This window comes from Anomaloglossus baeobatrachus, chromosome 4 (assembly GCF_048569485.1).
Source record: "Anomaloglossus baeobatrachus isolate aAnoBae1 chromosome 4, aAnoBae1.hap1, whole genome shotgun sequence".
Lineage (NCBI taxonomy): Eukaryota > Metazoa > Chordata > Amphibia > Anura > Aromobatidae > Anomaloglossus > Anomaloglossus baeobatrachus.
This window is the reverse complement of record NC_134356.1, coordinates 473,385,467-473,405,324: the sequence shown is the minus strand read 5'-3', so window position 1 is coordinate 473,405,324 and position 19,858 is coordinate 473,385,467. Positions and strand designations below refer to the sequence as shown.

Genomic DNA, 19,858 nt, shown 5'->3' with positions numbered 1-19,858 from the left:
ACAGCAGGGTATATGTTCATATTATTTTCTTCTATGGTTTTGTATGTTTACTAATGTAGACACTTTACAATAACCTACCGTACTCCAATCAGTAAAGAACCATTTTGCACCGCAGGACTTGAGAAGGCAGGATTGCTGGTTAGGAGGCCGCTCCAGATAGGAACACTCTTGTGGCTTCACCACTGTAAAACCTTCAGACGATTTGCGGATACAGATGACGTCCCTCTGCTGGGTTCCACTTCCACATTCAACAGAACACTAGAAAGATATACATTTTTGGGTTATTTTACAGCACGCAATGAAACTAACAGCAGAAAAGGTAGTTTATGATATATTCATATGGGTTAGTAGTCTAGGGTGGGTATCTAGTTTAAGTATGAGTTTGAGATAGAGAAAAACCACTACATAGGTTGAGATTTACTGTGGCATATATTTGTGCTTCCATCTGGACTCATTATACAGATTATATAATTTATCATGTTTTTCGCAGCTAGTAAAACTCCTAGAACTGCTATATTCTTCTTGTCAATTTTGCCATATCAAATGAATTAGTAAAGTCTCCAGTTTTCCAGGTCACTCCTTAAATTTTCAGCATTTTGTTTCATTTTTAAAAAAATATATATTTTAAGAGCTGGTAATGAATACCTTTCTTCATTGTAATATATCCCAATTTAACAAGGGGGTAATTGTGGACAGTGAAGAGATCCAGCTAGTGCTTGGAGACATTGAGTATATCACAAAAATGAGTACATCCCTCATATTTTTGTAAATATTTTATTATATCTTTTCATGGGACAAGACTGAAGATATGATACTTTGATGTAAAGTAGTCAGTGTACAGCTTGTATACCAGTGTAAATTTGGTGTGCCCTCTAAATAACACACAACACAGCCATTAATGTCTAAATCACTAGTAACAAAAGTGAGTACACCCCTTAGTGGAAATGGCCAGATTGTGCACAAAGTGTCAATACTTTGTGTGGCCACCTTTATTTTCAAGCACTGTCTTAACTCTTTTGGCTATGGAGTGCACTAGAGCTTCACAGGAGCCACCGTAATCCTCTTTCACTCCTCCAAGACAGCATCACAAAGCTGATAAATGTTAGAGACCATGTGCAGCTCCATTTTCTATTTGAGGATGCCCCATACCCCTCATCAATAGGGTTTAGGTCAGGAGTCATGCTTGGCCAATCCAGCTCCTTTTAACCTTAGTTTCTTTAGCAAGGCAGTGGTGGTCTTGGAGGTGTGTTTGGGGTTGTTTTCATGTTGGAATACTTCCCTGCAGCCAAGTTTCTGAAGGGAGTGCATGACAGTAGATGTCACAGTACATGTTGGCATTTATGGTTCCTACAATGAACTGTAGCGCCCCATTCCCAGCAGCTTTCATGCAACACCAAACCATGACACTGCGACCACTGTGCTTGACTGTAGGCAAGACACACTTATATTTGTGCTCCTCATCCAGTTGCCACCACACACACTTGACATCATCTGAACCAAATAAGTTTAACTTGGTCTCATAAAATCACATGACATGCTTCCAGTAATCCATGTCTTTATTCCTCTTGTCTTCAGCAAACTATTTGCAGGCTTTGTTGTGCATCATCTTTAGAAGAACCATAATTTTGGGATTAAAGCCATGAAGACCAATTTGATATAGTGAGAGGCATGGGGTCTTAGCACTGACAGGCTGACCCCTCCACCTCTTTAACCTTTGCAGCAATGCTGGCAGCACTCATACTACGTCTATTCTGAAAAGACAACTTCTGGATATGATGCGAGCATGTGCACTCAACGTCTTTGGTTGACCATTGCAAGGCTTGTTCTGAGTGGAACCTGTCTTGGTAAACAGCTGTATGGTCTTGGCCCCTGTGCTTCAGGGTGCTGTAAATCTTCTTATAGCCTAGGCCATCTTTATGTAGAGCAACAATTCTTATTTTCAGATCATCAAAGAATTATTTGGCATGAGATGCCATGTTGAACTTCCAGTGACCGGTATGAGTGTGTGATAACACCAAATTTAACACATCTGCTCCCCATTCACACATAAGACCTTGTAACACTAATGACTCACATGACACCAGGGAGGGAAAATGGCTAATAGGTCACAAAATGGACATTTTCACTTGGAGGTGTACTCACGTTTGTTACCAGTGGTTTAAACATTAATGGCTGCATGTTGAGTTATTTAGAGGACACACAAAATTTACACTGTTATACAAGCTGTACACCGACTGCTTTATATTGTATCAAAGTGTCATATCTGCAGAGTTGTCGCATGAAAATATATCTATATATATAATTGCCTTATTCTGTCTGTCTGTCTGTCTTGCTCCAAAATTGTGTCCTTACGGTGACACAAAGCTGATTGGCCGCTGGGCTCGCCATGGCCCCGCCCCCGCACGGATTGGCCGCTCGCCCAGGCTGCGCCCCCACATGGATTGGCCGGACGCTCGCCTAGGCTCCGCCCCCCCCACAGATTGGCCTCTTGCCCCGGTACCCTGCAGGCATTGGCAACTCGGCCACACCCCGCCCCCCTCACGCAATGCACGCTAGCTCTGGCCCCGCCTCCCCACGCATTCCCCGAACCGACACGGTCATGGAGCCACGACTCCCAGGTGAGTACTGTACCCCCGGGAGCCCACATCAGCGTACGCCGCCAACCCAGCCGACACATACCCTCGCATTGCTGGGGCTGGTCGGCGTATGCTGGTGTGGGCTCCCGTGCGAGCGGGGGACGAGATACGCTGGTAACCATGGTAGCATAGTTACCAGCGCATCAAGGTCCTGCAGCGGCGGAACATACACACACGCACACACATAACAGCACACACACACACATCAGATCACACTCACTCTCACACACACCTCACACACACATCACATCGCATCCACACACTCACAACATCCTGGGATATCGCTTGCTTCTCGGCGGCGATACTGTGCAGTGAGCTTCCAGGACCTGCCGGAGGATCACATGGCCAGAAGCATGTGGTATCTCCGGATGTTGTGAGTGTGAGCGCGTATGTGTAATATCGTCAATGTGTGTGTGCATGAGTGTATGCGATCGGGTGTGTGTGAGTGTATGCAATCGGGTGTGTGTGTGTGTGTGAGTGTATGCAATCGGGTGTGGGTGTGTCGGCAGAGGAGCACGGCGTGCTGGAGGAGGCTGGGAGGAGAGAGGCTGATCCTGGGGAAGGCTGGGATGGGGAAGCTGGGAGGGGGGAGGCTGAGAGAAGAGAGGCTGATGCTGGGGGAGGCTGAGGCTGGGAGGAGAGAGGCTGATGCTGAGAGGAGAGAGGCTGATGCTGGGGGAGGCTGAGGCTGGGGTAGGCTGGGAGGAGAGAGGCTGATGCTGGGAGAGGCTGAGGCTGGGGTAGGCTGGGAGGAGAAAGGCTGATGCTGGGAAGAGAGAGGCTGATGCTGGGAGGAGAGAGGCTGATGCTGGGGGAGGCTGGGAGGAGAGAGGCTGATGCTGGGGACAGAAAAGGCTGATGCTGGGAGGAGAGAGGCTGATGCTGGAAGGAGAGAGGCCGATGCTGTGAGGAGAGAGGCTGATGCTGGGGGAGGCTGAGGCTGGGGTAGGCTGGGAGGAGAGAGGCTGATGCTGGGAGGAGAGAGGCTGATGCTGGGAGGAGAGAGGCTGATGCTGGGAGGAGAGAGGCTGATGCTGGGAGGAGAGAGGCTGATGCTGGGAGGAGAGAGGCTGATGCTGGGGGAGGCTGAGGCTGGGGTAGGCTGGGAGGAGAGAGGCTGATGCTAGGGACAAAAAAGGCTGATGCTGGGAGGAGAGAGGCTGATGCTGGGATGAGAGAGGCTGATGCTGGGGACAGAGAGGCTGATGCTGGGAGGAGAGAGGCTGATGCTGCGGGTAGAGAGGCTGATGCTGGGAGGAGAGAGGCTGCTGCTGCGGGCAGAGAGGCTGATGCTGTGGGTAGAGAGGCTGATGCTGGTGCAGCATGGGGGATGGAGCACGATGGGGGGTGCGCAGCATGGGGGATGGAGCACGTTTGGGAGTGCGCAGCATGGCGCACGTTTGGGAGTGCGCAGCATGGCGGATGGAGCACGTTTGGGAGTGCGCAGCATGGCGGATGGAGCACGTTTGGGAGTGCGCAGCATGGGAGATGGAGCACGATGGGGGTGCGCAGCATAGGGGATGGAGTACGATGGGGAGTGCGCTGAATGGGGATGGAGCACGATGGGAAGTGCACACCTCCCCCCAACACACACACGCGCGTGCGCACTGCACATCACACCACACACATACACTGGGAACCACAAACAACTGCCCTACACAGACACCCACACACACAGACAACGCTGCACACACACAACACCCAACACACAAGCACCGCGGCACACACAAATATACGCACATACCGCACAACACATTGCACAAAACATATCTCCCCCCAAAACACACCACACACACACAAACCGCGCAACACACACACAACGCTACAGACACACAGCGCTCCACAAACAACGCAACACAAGCAACACACATACAACACCGCTCTCACCCCCCGTCACACCCAGACAACACCCAGAACATGTACAGCCCCTACACAAACACTTGGTAACTACACACAACATCTCTCTCTCTATATATTATATATATATATATATATATATATATATATATATATATATATATATATATATATATATATATATGTATATATATATATATATATATATATATATATATATATATAACAAAAATCATACATTAACTACACAATACGTAAATTCTAGAATACCCGATGCGTAGAATCAGGCCACCTTCTAGTAATTAAATATTTACAAAAATGTGAGGGGTGTACTCACTTTTGTGATATACTCTACCTGCGCTTAGACAACACTCCTTGCGGAAAAAAAAATATGCAAAGTAGCTTATCAAGTAAACTAGAAAATAAATGTGGCCACACACATTTTCCTATCAGCAATAATGGTCAGGGAGGCATATCCCCATCCTAAGATCTAACTAAGCATGTTGGCATTGCCAAGAAATGGTTGGCTAATAGTAGGCAATTTTCCATCTTTTCAGTGTAACGTTTTTGAGTTGTGAGGAGTGGGAGACATTTATTAAAAGTAAAGGAAGGTAAATTGGAGATGTTGCTCATAATACCAATCAGATAAAGGTGTCATATTTTAGAGGGCCCTTTAAAAATGACCTGAAACATGCGATGTTTTATATGACACAAAACTTGTTGAACATCTAGCTAGTAAAATATTTGGACACAAAAACTTTGAAAAAAAGACCATTTATTTAAGTTAGCAATGTATGTAAGGATCATTCTGCATGTATGTGTAGAAATTTACAAGCCCATATATTACATATTTATTACCAAACCTACCCACAGAATTTTGTTTTACAACGTAATGGATATTATAATGGAAGACCTTAAAGTACAGTCATGTTTTATTAAGATTTCATGGTATAAACAAAGATAAACATATTCAATCCTCAGTACAAGCAGCAGGTAAGTTTAATTATTTGAAATGATCTTTTTCAACAAAAGGAGTCTAAATGCAAATCCTCTTACAAGCAGTATAAATCGGGTGATAAACCTGCTGATAATAACTTCTAAAATTATGCTTTTTTTGTTATAAAAGTAATTGTACTGTAGGGTAAAAAGAGGTCAACTTAATAACTTGACCATTTTTGGGAAGAAATTTGACGGAAAAGATGCTGCCAAGTTTCTGAAGTATTTTTTTGTGTTTATCAGTGTTTCTTTGTCTCAGTAAATTGCTCATTTATCCTTAATATTTAAACAATATAAATCAACAACAAATAAAAAAGATAGTGTATGAATGATAGTGTTTGAATGATTATATATATATATATATATATATATATATATATATATATATATATATATATATATTTCAAACACTATCTTTTTCATTTCTTGTATATATGTACATGCATATATCCGTAACCAGTAACTTACTACTGTTTTACTCTTTATAAGAAAACACACTGTTGCTATGGTTTTTTAAAATCTTAGTGTTCTCAGGATACTGCTTTTATTTGTAAAACTCAAGTTAGCATAGGGATATCCTGGGGGCAATGCTCCCTAGGAAAGATATGCTAATAACCTTATTTGCATTTCTAATTAATGGAAGACAATGAGCTGGGGGGGTAACATCATTGTTTTGACTCAAAGTCTTTGACTTTAATTTATAACCTTGCATGCATTGTCCTGTTCCATGGAAATGTATATTGTGTGCCTCAATATGGTAAAGGCCCCGTCACACTAAGCAACATCGCTAGCAACATCGCTGCTAACGAACAACTTTTGTGACGTTGCTAGTGATGTCGCTGTGTGTGACATCCAGCAACAACCTGGCCCCTGCTGTGAGGTCGTTGGTTGTTGCTGAATGTCCTGGGCCATTTTTTAGTTGTTGCTGTCCTGCTGTGAAGCACAGATCGCTGTGTGTGACAGCGAGACAGCAACAACTAAATGTGCAGGCAGCAGGAGCCGGCTTCTGCGGAGGCTGGTAACCAATGTAAACATCGGGTAACCAAGAAGCCCTGTCCTTGGTTACCCGATATTTACCTTTGATACCAGCCTCCCCCGCTCTCACTGCCTGTGCTGCCGGCTCCTGCTCTGTGCACATGTAGCTAGCTGCAGGACACATCGGGTTAATTAACCTGATGTGTGCTGTAAGTAGGAGAGCAAGGAGCCAGCGCTAAGCATTGTGCGCTGCTCCCTGCTCTGTGCACATTTAGCTGCAGCACACATCAGGTAATTAACCCCATGTGTGATGTAGCTAGGAGAGCAAGGAGCCAGCGCTCAGTGTGCGCTGCTCCCTGCTCTCTGCACGTGTAGCTAGTCACTGGTTGCTTGTGAGCTCACCAGCAACTCGTGTAGCCACGCTCCAGCGATCCCTGCCAGGTCAGGTTGCTGGTGGGATCGCTGGAGCGTCGCAGTGTGACAGCTCACCAGCAACCTCCTAGCAACTTACCAGCGATCCCTATCGTTGTTGGGATCGCTGGTAAGTTGCTTAGTGTGACGGTACCTTTAGGAACTGCTTAGAATAATATATTAATAAAGATATTAATTCATTTTTTGTAACAGAATCCAGAGTTCATACGGGAGCAGGAAGTCACGATGTTTATTGAAGTACATTGCAGAATTTCCAGCCCTTCGAGCCATGAAGTATTTATAATATCAGCAATACAAGAATAACATTTTACACATGCTTTTTAGAATCCTACATGGCAGCAAATGTGTTGTCTCATTGAATACATTATTTATAAGCTCCACTATCCTAAAAGAAACCCACTGCACAAATACAGTCACGGAGGCTAAAAGCAACTAACTTTAAAGGCACATTCTCGTTTTAAGTTCTATTTCTATTATAATTAGATATAGCTAAGATTCGGAAGACTAAAGGCTGAAGTAGGGGTTTATTTAAACAGCAACTGTCATCAAAATGCTGTTTTTGCCCAAATTGTTTTGAACTTGTATAATAATATTTTTTGGAAGTTAATTTATTTTAAAAACAGACTGTGACTAAGCAAAAACACATGAGCATGTTATCTTGATAGTATCAACCCATCGGGTTTCTGGTCTTCCTCTTGCCTTGTTCCTTCTATTCTTCCAACCGTGATGGCCTTCTGCAGTGACTGTTCTCACCGTGTGGTGTCCAAAGTAGGCAAATCATAGCTTGGTGATCAATGTTTGAAGTGACATGTCTGGCATAAATTCATCCAAACATGATTTGTTTTATCTTCTGGTAGTCATTACATTCTTCTCCAGGACTACATTTTGAAGGTCGGTCGGATATATATATATTACCTGAGGAAGACAACGTATGAGTTGTCGAAACGCATTGTGGCTATAAGGGACCACTAATAAAAGGTTTGTTGTTCAAAAAACCTTCTGAACTTCTCCTTGCATTAGCGCTCCATGAGACCGACCCTTTTTTTTGTTTTCCTTGTATACATTCCCCTTAAAGGAAGTTCGGTAGGAGCTGCTGTAAAGCTGGGTTCACACATAGCGACAGCAACATCGCTGTTACGTCACCATTTTCTGTGACGTAACAGCGACCTTGTAAGTCACTGTTATGATGGCTGCTTAGCTGTCAAACACAACGACGCAGCAGCGATCATAACGTCGCTACATGTGCAGAGAGGAGGGAGCCGCGCACACTGCTTAGCGCTGGCTCCTTGCTCTCCTAGCTACAGTACACATCGGGTTAATTAACCCAATGTGTACTGCAGCTACATGTCACAGTGCAGAGAGCAGGGAGCCGCGCACACTGCTTAGCGCTGGCTCCTTGCTCTCCTAGCTACAGTACACATAGGGTTAATTACCCGATGCGTACTGCAGCTACATGTGCACAGAGCAGGAGCCGGCACTAGCAGCAAGAGCGGCGGAGGCTGGTAATGAAGGTAAATATCGGGTAACCAGGGAAAGGTCTTCCCTTGGTTACCCGATGTTTACAGTGGTTACAGCTTTCCGCAGCTGCCAGACGCCGGCTCCTGCTCCCTGCTCGCTTCATTTCGTCGCTCTCTCACTATCACACACAGCGATGTATGCTTCACAGCGGGAGAGCGACGACGAAAAAATGAAGAAGGACATTCAGCAACGAGCAATGACCTCACAGCAGGGGCCAGCTCGTTGCTGGATGTCACACACAGCGACAGCGACGGGACGTCGCTGCGTCACAGAAAATGGTGACGTAGCAGTGACGTCGTTGTCGTCGTCGCTGTGTGTGACACCACCTTAAGAAACACCTAATTGGATTAGAACTATTGTTTGCCGGGTGCTTCCACAGAGTATGGGACCCGCGGTGATGGTGAGCAGCTGCAGTGTGTGGATTCACATGACACCCGGACCAAGTCTATTCCAGACCCAGCGGTGGAGAGAGGACGGCTGGAATCTCTCCTTGGAATTTAATAGAAACTACTACTGGGGTTGTGCAGGGGTGCACAACCCTGCAAGGTGAGCAGTATTTAGGAACCTTTTAGTTTTTAAAACCGCAGGTGCTCCTCATTGCGCCCCCCTCTCCTTTTATCTCCTTGCATTGATCAAAGTTGAAATAATTTACAACTTCCAGTTCATCGTCGTCCATCTCAAGTGTGTCCCGGTCATACCAGGCAGAAGTCAATATCTTTATCTTTTCTGTATTGAGTAGCAGTCAAATGTTCTAGCTCTCCATCTTGACACTTGGTAGTAAAGGCCCTGTCACACACAGGTATAAATGTGCGGCAGATCTGTGGTTGTAGTGAAATTGTGGACAATCAGTGCCAGGTTTGTGGCTGTGTACAATGGAACAATATGTCCATGATTTCACTGCAACCACAGATCTGCCAAAGATTTATCTCTGTGTGTGACGGGGCCTTTCGTCTGTTTTGATCATGAAAATCAACATTTAAATTTTTATTATTTTATTAGTATTTTGTAAATCCACATATGGGTATAAACACTAGAGTTGAGCGCAGTTCGAGGTTCTCCAGTTCGCGGCTCGAGTGATTTTGGGGGCTGATCTAGATAGAACTAGAACTCGAGCTTTTTGCTAAAGCTCGATAGTTCTAGATACGTTCGAGAACGGTTCTAGCAGCAAAAAGACCAGCTAATTACTAGCTGGCTTTCCGTTGTAATAGTGTAAGTCACTCTGTGACTCACACTATTATGACATTTCAGTGTATAGTGTGTGGGAACAGCGCATTCAGATCACTGCTGTATGGATAATGGCGATCGCCATTTTTTTTTTTTTTCCTCGTCTTCCTTCCCTAAGCGCGCGCGTGTAGTGGGGCGGGCCAGCATGTTAGCCAATCCCACACACACACACAGCTAAGTGTACTTTTAGCCAGAGAAGCAACGGCATGTGTGATAGGATGTCCATGTCACATGTCCCTGCATTATAAAAACGAGTATCTGCCCGTCCGGACGCCATTATCTCTTCTGCGTCCTTGGTGTCAGTCACCGCTGGCGCAGCGCCTATCTCCGATACTGCTGTGTACGCTCTATACACAGCGCTGTACAGAATAGGGATAGCACTTTCTATCAGTCCTTTTAAGGGCTAATACGGCAGGGTCAGAGCCATAGGTGACAGGTCCGTGAAAACAGAGTTTAACAGCTACACAAGATGACAGTCTGTGTAGCTAAGGTCAGGGATTTCCTCGCTGCATTTCCCCATTAGGAGGGATAGAAAGGCAGGCTTCCTTTCCTCTACCCAGAGACCCACAACCCTGCCACTGTACCCTCCTGCCCTTTGCACACTCAAACTCATTGTTACTAAGCCATTATACTAGCAAACACTGAGTGAACTTAGTGGCATCCTAAAAGTGGCTGTTGGACTTCTGTATTGTCCCACTAGTGCAAAGATATTTTCAGCACGTCTGCCAGCATTGCACACTCAAACTCATTGTTACTAAGCCATTATACTAGCAAACACTGAGTGAACTTAGTGGCATCCTAAACGTGGCTGTTGGACTTCTGTATTGTCCCACTAGTGCAAAGATATTTGCAGCACGTCTACCTGCATTGCACACTAAAACTCATTGTTACTAAGCCATTATACTAGCAAACACTGAGTGAACTTAATGGCATCATAAAAGTGGCTGTTGGACTTCTGTATTGTCCCACTAGTGCAAAGATATTTGCAGCACATCTGCCTGCATTGCACACTCAAACTCATTGTTACTAAGCCATTATACTAGCAAATTATGCTGCCAGTTTAAGGGCCATAGTTGCATTGTCAGGGATAATTATTGTTGTTTATTCTGCTGTTAATAAAGCTAGACCACCGCTGAAATCTACACCACCTCTCAATTTTTACTACCACATATTAAGTGCACAATCTTGTCGCAATCAAAATGAGTGGCAAAATGACAGATGCTGGTGGAAAGGGGAAGAGGTGTGTTGGAAAAGGAAAAAAAGGGTTTGTCCGTGGGGAAGGTGGCAAAGCTCCATTAACATCTGCTGAAGATAGACCATCTTCCAGCAAAAGTAAGATGTCTACTACTTCAAGTGGACAATCCAATGTGCTCCCTTTTTTACGGACACGAACAACTGGAACAAAGGTAGATGATGGCCAAAAAAGGAAAATGCTTGAATGGATCTCAAGTGGTCCAACAAGTGCCCTCTCCTCCACCTCAACTACCGCATCCAAAAAACAGCAGTCCTCTGAGTTGTCATCCCAATCAAACTTGCTTTCTCCCAGCTCTGAAGTCTCCATCAGCCCTGCACAGTATGGTGGAACTGAGATGGCTGAGTCTGCAGAGCTGTTCAGTCACACTATAGCCTGGGAATCAGAGGTCTGCTCCCAAGCTACAGTGAGTACAGACCAGGAAATGGTCTGCAGTGAGGCCCAGAACCTTTGTGACTCTGATTCAGGCCGTGAGGACCAAGTTTCTGAGCATAATGTTGACCCTTTTTCACAAACTGTAACACCTGTTGTTATAGACAATGAGGAACATACTGATGACGATGAGACGCAGATACCAGATTGGGATGACAACTTAAATATTCGGTCAGGGCAAGAAGAGGCTCGGTCTGAGGGTGAGGGGAGTGCAAACACAACAATTGATGAGGAAGTTCTAGATCCCACCTACTGTCAACCCACAGTCAGGCCCTCGAGGAGGTCAACAGAGGCAGTGGAGGAGGATGCAACTGACGAAGAAGATACCTTGCGCCTTCCTGGACAGAGTAGGAGTACTGGTAGCACGTCTACAACTGCATCCTCAGCCACCACTCTGCCTCTGAGCACTAATCGGGGTGGATCAGCAGGTCGCATGCCCTCTAAGCCTTGCCTAGCCTGGTCCTTTTTTGACATAGCAAAAGATCGCCCAAATTATGTGATCTGTAAAATTTGTCATGATTCTGTTAGTAGAGGGCAAAACCTCAGCAGTTTGACAACTTCTTCCATGAATCGTCACATGAATAAATAGTATATGTCCCGGTGGGAAGCTCACCGTGCTGCAATGCGGCCTAGCGGAGTGAACCATCCACCGCCTGCCCCTTCTAGTGCATCTGCGCGCTCTTCATCTTCTAGGACTGTGGGGACAGGTGTCACACCTGGTTTTCCACGCACAACTTCCACCGCTGTAACCGAAACAGGCAGTTTGCTTGGTAGGCTGTCAGTTGGTTTGGAAGGGGAAACAAGTACGTGTGTACAGCTCTATCAGACATCGATAGCACCAACGTTGGATGAAGGAGACATCATGTCTACGCCTGCACTTTCCTCACAAAGCTGTATTTTTCCAGGGACACCCTACTCAACACCGTCTACACACAGCAGCCAGATCTCTGTCCCTCAGATGTGAACAAATAAAAGGCCATTTCCTGCGACCCATGACAAAGCTAAGAGATTGACTTTATCCCTCTGTAAGCTCTTGGCTACCGAAATGCTGCCTTTCTGCCTGGTGGACACACATGATTTTAGAGACCTTATGTCTGTCGCTGTGCCCCAGTACCAGATGCCCAGTCGCCACTACTTCTCTAAGAAAGATGTGCCCGCGCTACACCAGCATGTCGCACACAACATCACCGCTTCCTTGAGAAACTCTGTGTGAACGGGTGCATTTCACCACAGATACTTGGACCAGTAAGCATGGACAGGGACGTTACATGTCGCTGACTGGGCACTGGGTAACTATGGTGATAGATGGTGAAGGGTCTGCTGCACAAGTTTTGTCATCCCCATGAATTGTGTGTCAATCCTCTGTCTGCCCAAGTTCCGCCACTGCTTCTGCCTCCTCCACCTCATCTGGGTCCTCCACCTCCGCCCCAAGCCTGCTTTGTCAGGCCACCAGCGTTCTCACTGCGCAGAAGGAATCACGCACCCCTCATTACTATGTTGGCAGCAGAGCGCAACGGCATCAGGCAGTCTTTAGCTTGACATGTCTTGGAAATAGGAGTCACACAGCGGATGAGTTGTGGGCAGCTCTGCAGACTGAGTTTAATAAATGGTTGTCTCCACTCAACCTGCAGCCTGGTAAGGCCATGTGTGACAATGCTGCAAACCTGGGTGCGGCCCTTCGCCTGGGCAAGATGACACACGTGCCTTGTATGGCTCACGTGTTGAACCTTGTTGTCCAGCAATTTTTAACACACTATCCCGGCCTAGATGGCCTTCTGACCAGGGCACGAAAACTGTCTGCTCACTTCCGCCGTTCAACCGCCGCAGGTGAGCAACTTGCATCGCTCCAGAAGTCTTTCGGCCTGCCGGTTCATCGCCTGAAATGCGATGTGGCGACACGCTGGAATTCGACTCTTCACATGTTACAGTGACTGTGGCAGCACCGCCGAGCCCTGGTGCAATACGTCATGACGTATAGCCTGGGCTAACGAGATGCAGAGGTGGGGAAGATCACCCTGATGGAGTGGTCTCAGATCAAGGACCTATGCACCCTTCTGCACAGTTTCGACATGGCGACGAATATGTTTAGCGCTGACAATGCCATTATCAGCATGACAATTCCAGTCATTTACATGCTGGAGCACACGCTAAACACTATTCGGAGTCAGGGGGTGAGACAACAGGAAGGGGAAGAACTACAGGAGGATTCATATGCGCAAGACACAACAACATCACCAAGGTCCAGACGTTCATCATCACCAACGTGGCAGGCATGGGACCATGGGGGACAGGGATCAACAAGGGAGCATGGTAGCAGGCGAAATGTTGAGGAAGGTGCAAGAGAACATGAAGAAATGGAGGACGAACTGTCCATGGACATGGAAGACTCAGTGGATGAGGGAGACCTTGGTCAAATTTCTGTTGAAAGAGGTTGGGGGGAGATGTCAGAGGAAGAAAGAACGGTTAGCACCTCTATGCCACAAACACAGCGTGGACTTGGTCCGCATGGCTGCGCAAGACACATGAGCGCCTTCTTACTGCACTACCTCCAACATGACCCTCGTATTGTCAAAATTAGAAGTGATGATGACTACTGGCTTGCCACACTACTAGATCCCCGGTACAAGTCCAAATTTTGTGACATAATTCCAGCCATAGAAAGAGACACACATATGCAGGAGTATCAGCAGAAGCTGTTACTCAATCTTAGCTCGGCTTTTCCACCAAACAACCGTGCAGGTGCAGGGAGTGAATCTCCCAGTTGTAAGTTGACAAACATGGGCTGGTCTCGTCATCTTCAATAGTCCACCCGTACCAGTAGCACCGTATCTGGTGCTGGTAAAAGCAATTATATGGAATCTTTTTTCACAATTTTTTTAGACCGTCCTTTGCAAGGCCACCAGAGACAACAAGTCTGACACAGTCAACGGCTGGAGAGGATGATACAGGAGTATCTCCAAATGAACATTGATGCCATGACTTTGCAAATGGAGCCTTGCTCATTTTGGGCTTCAAATCTTGAAAAATGGCCAGAGCTCTCAACTTACGCCTTGGAGATTTTGTCGTGTCCAGCTGCCAGCGTTGTCTCTGAATGTGTCTTCAGTGCTGCTGGGTGTGTGCTGACAGATAAGCGCACGCGTCTGTCCAGTGACATTGTGGACAGACTAACGTTCATCAAAATGAACAAGTCATGGATCCACAAGGAATTTACTACCCCTGTGTCATCCTGGGGAGAGTAAATGCTTGTGGATTTGGAATGTGCTTGATGCAAATCAAAACATCCTGTTTGCAACTAGGGCACAAGTGCTGCCACTGATGGGGTGTCTGTGTGGCCCAATTTGTGGAAAAAAGGGAGACTCCGCTTGGAGTAACCCTTGCTTGCTGTGTTTTTTAAAAGGAGCCAAGATGAACAAGTCATGGTTCAGCAAAGACTTTGCTACCTACCCCGGTGTCATCCTGGGGACGGTTAAGAATGGCGTATTTTTGAATGTGCTTGATGCAAATCTAGCTGTGAAGTGTACAACTGGGGCACAACTGCTGCCACTGAAGGGGTGGGTGTGTGTGGGGCCCAATTTTTGGAAAAAAGGGAGACTCCGCTTGGAGTAACCCTTGCTTACAGTGTTTTTAAAAAGGAGCCAAGATGAACAGAGCTGGGATCAGGAAAGACTTAGCTACCTACCCCGGTGTCATCCTGGGGACGGTTAATTATGGCGTATTTTTGAATGTGCTTGATGCAAATCTAGCTGTGAAGTGTACAACTGGGGCACAACTGCTGCCACTGAAGGGGTGGCTGTGTGTGGGGCCCAATTTTTGGAAAAAAGGGAGACTCCGCTTGGAGTAACCCTTGCTTGCCGTGTTTTTTAAAAGGAGCCAAGATGAACAAGTCATAATTCAGCAAAGACTTTGCTACCTACCCCGGTGTCATCCTGGGGACGGTTAAGAATGGCATATTTTTGCATGTGCTTGATGCAAATCTAGCTGTGAAGTGTACAACTGGGGCACAACTGCTGCCACTGAAGGGGTGGGTGTGTGTGGGGCCCAATTTTTGGAAAAAAGGGAGACTCTGCTTGGAGTAACCCTTGCTTGCCGTGTTTTTAAAAAGGAGCCAAGATGAACAAGTCATGGTTCAGCAAAGACTTTGCTACCTACCCCTGGGTCATCCTGGGAACGGTTAAGTATACCGTATTTTTGAATGTGCTCGATGCAAATCTAGCTGTGAAGTGTACAACTGGGGCACAAGTGCTGCCACTGAAGGGGTGGGTGTGTGTGGGGCCCAATTTTTGGAAAAAAGGGAGACTCCGCTTGGAGTAACCCTTGCTTGCTGTGTTTTTAAAAAGGAGCCAAGATGAACAAGTCATGGTTCAGCAAAGACTTTGCTACCTACCCCGGGGTCATCCTGGGAACGGTTAAGTATGGCATATTTTTGAATGTGCTCGATGCAAATCTACCTGTGAAGTGTACAACTGGGGCACAACTGCTACCACTGAAGGGGTTAGTGTCTGTGGGGCTCAATTTTTGGAAAAAAGGGAGACTCCGCTTGGAGTAACCCTTGCTTACAGTGTTTTTAAAAAGGAGCCAAGATGAACAGAGCTGGGATCAGGAAAGACTTTGCTACCTACCCCGGTGTCATCCTGGGTACGGTTAAGAATGGCGTATTTTTGAATGTGCTCGATGCAAATCTAGCTGTGAAGTGTACAACTGGGGCACAAGTGCTGCCACTGAAGGGGTGGGTGTTTGTGGGGCCCAATTTTTGGAAAAAAGGGAGACTCCGCTTGGAGTAACCCTTGCTTGCTGTGTTTTTTAAAAGGAGCCAAGATGAACAAGTCATTTTTCAGCAAAGACTTTGCTACCTACCCCGGGGTCATCCTGGGAACGGTTAAGTATGGCGTATTTTTGAATGTGCTTGATGCAAATCTAGTTGTGAAGTGTACAACTGGGGCACAAGTGCTGCCACTGAAGGGGTGGGTGTGTGTGTGGCCCAATTTTTGGAAAAAAGGGAGACTCCGCTTGGAGTCACCTTGCGGTGTTTTACATGATTTTAGAAGGGCGTGCCATGCCTATATCTGTGTCTCCTCCTCTTTTTCCTTGTCCAACTCTTGTTTTCACATGAGTATATGTCCTTGTCACTTTCCCATGTGTTTGTGTTGTGAGTTGTTTGTCACCTTTTGGACACCTTTGAGGGTGTTTTCTAGGTGTTTTTATGTGTTTGTGATTGCCTGCCATTGTTTCCTATGCGGTTCGAGTTCGGTTCGTCGAACGTTCGACGAACTGAACTCGAACGAGACCTCCGTTCGACGAACCGAACTCGAGCCGAACCACGACCGGTTCGCTCATCTCTAATAAACACTGCCTGTATAATTCTGTGCATGCTCTGGATCAGATTCAAGCAAGTCTCAACCATAATCTGATCTTATGTCTCATCTACATGTTCTCAATGTTAGGGAGAGAAAACTCCACAATACCATACAAAATATAGGGTGGGTCCAGATTCTTCTGGATCCCCACCCCAAGCACAAACTCATAAGCATGTCATGAAAAGGGACATGTTCATGACATGTTCTCAATGTTGATGCATACTGATCGACTCACCAGGATATGTATACAGTTTTTTCTTTACTTTACACTCTACCCACAAGTATTCAATTGGATTGAGGTCCAGGGACTGTGGGGGCCAGTCCAGCACCTTTACTTAATTGACATTGAACCATTTCTTCACCAATCTCGACATATGCCATATGATATGACTTCCTTACCAACCAAAATCCCAATATCTGTCTGCTATTTCATCCTTCTTCTCTGCGTAATTTCTAAAGCTTAATATGGACAAAACAGAATTCATTGTCTTTCCTCCTCTTCATTCAACTCCTCCAACAATCCTATCCATCAAACTTGATGGCTGCTCACACTCTCCAGTCTCACAAGATCGTTGCCTTGGAGTAACCCTCGACTCTGCTCTATTCTTCAAGCCGCACATCAAAGTCCTCTTCACCTTATGCCGACGACAACTCAAAAACATTTCCTGGATCCGTGCTTTCCTTAACCAAGAATCAGCAAAAACATTAGTACATGCCCTCGTCATCTCCCGTCTCGACTACTGCAACCTCCTGCTCTCTGACCTCCCTTCCAACACTCTTGCACCCCTCCAATCTATCCTAAACTCTGTGGCCCGATTACTTCACCTCTGCCCTCACTATTCCCCAACCTCGCCACTCTGCCAATCCCTTCACTGGTTTCCCATTGCCCAAAGACTCCAGTTCAAAACAATAACCATGACATACAAAGCCATACACAACCTGTCTCATCCTTACATCTGCAACCTAGTCTCCTGGTACCTACCTGCACGCAACCTCAGATCCTCACAAGATCTCCCTCTCTCTTATCTCCTCTTCCCACAATCACATACAATATTTCTCCTGCGCCTCCCTCATACTCTGGAATGCTATAACCCAGCATATCAGACTTTGTCCCACCATGGAAAGCTTCAAGAGGAACCTGAAGATCCACCTCTTCAAACAAGCTAGCCTACAACCTACAATAACCCTCAGTCCAGTACACCACTGCGCAACCAGCTCTGTCCTCACCTATTGTACCCTCACCTATTCTTTGTAGACTGTGAGCCCTCGCGGGTAGGGTCCTCTATCCTCCTATACCAGTCTATTTTGTATTGTTAATGATTGTGGTACTTGTTTTTATGTATACCCTTTTCCCTTTTAAAGCGCCATGGAATAAATGGCGCTATAATAATAAATGATAATAATAAATAATAATATGCTTCGGGTCGTTACCCTGCTGGAACACTATGTTGTCCTTTTCATATCCATATTACTCGCGTGTACGAAGTAACTTGACTTTTAGTATACTCACATATAGCTCAGCATTGAGACCACCATTGATCCCGGACAAGTATGTAACATCTTTGGTTATGAAACAACTCCAAATGATCAGACTTACTCCACCACACTTGACAGCGCCTTTCATTTTCTTGATCTGTTACCCCATTTTTCCCTCATTTCTTCAAAACCCATTTGCACCATTGTTTCATGACTCCAAATCACCCGGTTCCAATCTTCTACTGTCAACATTAATAAAAAATGCCCCTGTGTTCATTGTCCATAACATACACCTGCCCATACCATAACCCCACCTCCACCATCAGCCACTTAATTCATAACGCTAACATCCACAAACTGTTCACCCACACAATGCCATAAACGCAGTCTGCCATCTGCCCTTTATAGTGAAAATCGGAATTAATCCATGAATAGAACACCTCTCCAACATACCAGAAGCAGTATGATGAAAAAGCATTTTTTTGAAGCTGTTCACTTTAAGGGTCAAATAATTTGACAGTTTTATGGATGAGGCCGGGCCGGACGAGATAATACCAAACACGTATACTTCTTTTGTTTATTTTGGATGTTATATAAATAAATGTATTTTAGGGTATAATTTTTTTGTGATTTTTTTTTCACATTTTGCAATTTTTTTTAACTTTTACTTTTATTACCTTTTTTTTAGCCTGGCCTCTCTATGGAACATTCACTTTTCTTAGTTTGATCACTGGTATAATGCATTGCAGGTGCAGACTTCATTGGAGGCATAATATTTAGGAGGCCAGGTGTGTTTTGGAGCCTGTGGTCACTCTGTGTTTAAGAGCAGCCAAACTTCTGAGGATCTGGACTGCCAGTAGTCAGTGTGCAAAGCAAGATACAGATCCTGGTTGGTGATTCCAGTGAGGCAGTTTCCTAAATGTCAGTGCTGACAGGAGTCAGTGAGTGGAGCCTTGCTCAAGCTCCAGAAAGGTAACCTCACAAAAGGGAGTTGTATATTGACCAAGGTCAGTGAGTGAACAGTTCTATACTTCCACTGAGATTCTACTGTGAGGCTTTATATCTGAAGCCGTGCGGGCGTACCTGCAGATAAAATGGACTGTATGTCATCTATGTTTCTGTAAAGCCAAAGGAAGGCTCATGTTTGTATTACTTTGAAGCTGCTAAAAAGCCTTTGTTATCTTGCTGCTGTGCTGGTTTGTGTGTGAATAAAACTACTGGACTGTTTAAATAGAAAACTCTACCGTGTCTTAACCTAACAGCCAAGCAAGTGTCCCCCATTACATTCAGGGAGCGCAGTCTCACAATATATATGCACACAGACATATACAGTACCACTTAACACAGGAAAGAGTAGATGCAACCATCACTTCATGCAATTAATAGACTAATAGACATTCACTTTTTCAACATGACAATGATTCAAAACACACATCCGACACATTTTTGGAGAACAGGGTAAAGTTGATTTGGTGGAAAATTATGTCTCCTGATCTGAGCCCAATTGAACATCCATTGGGGAATTCTCAAGAGGCAATTTGAGATTCACTCTTCATCCTATATCCAGGCTCTAAAATAGACCATTCTTGAAGAATAGAAAAAGATAGATGTTACAATATGTTGTCAACTTGTTCAGTCAATACCTAGAAGACTGGATGCTGTCCTTCAAAATTATGAAGGTCATATAAAATACAGAATGTAGTAGT

General features: G+C 45.5%; 1 protein-coding gene across 2 annotated transcripts in view; it reads right to left on the bottom strand.

Moving 5' to 3' along the window:
- Positions 1-19,858, bottom strand: part of THSD4 (thrombospondin type 1 domain containing 4) — a 1,079,410-nt gene that overhangs the window by 10,259 nt on the left and 1,049,293 nt on the right. For both annotated transcript variants that reach the window (XM_075345712.1, XM_075345713.1), the window contains one exon: positions 79-258. In XM_075345712.1, the coding sequence (XP_075201827.1) occupies positions 79-258 (180 nt within the window). The remainder of the gene's footprint in view (positions 1-78; positions 259-19,858) is intronic.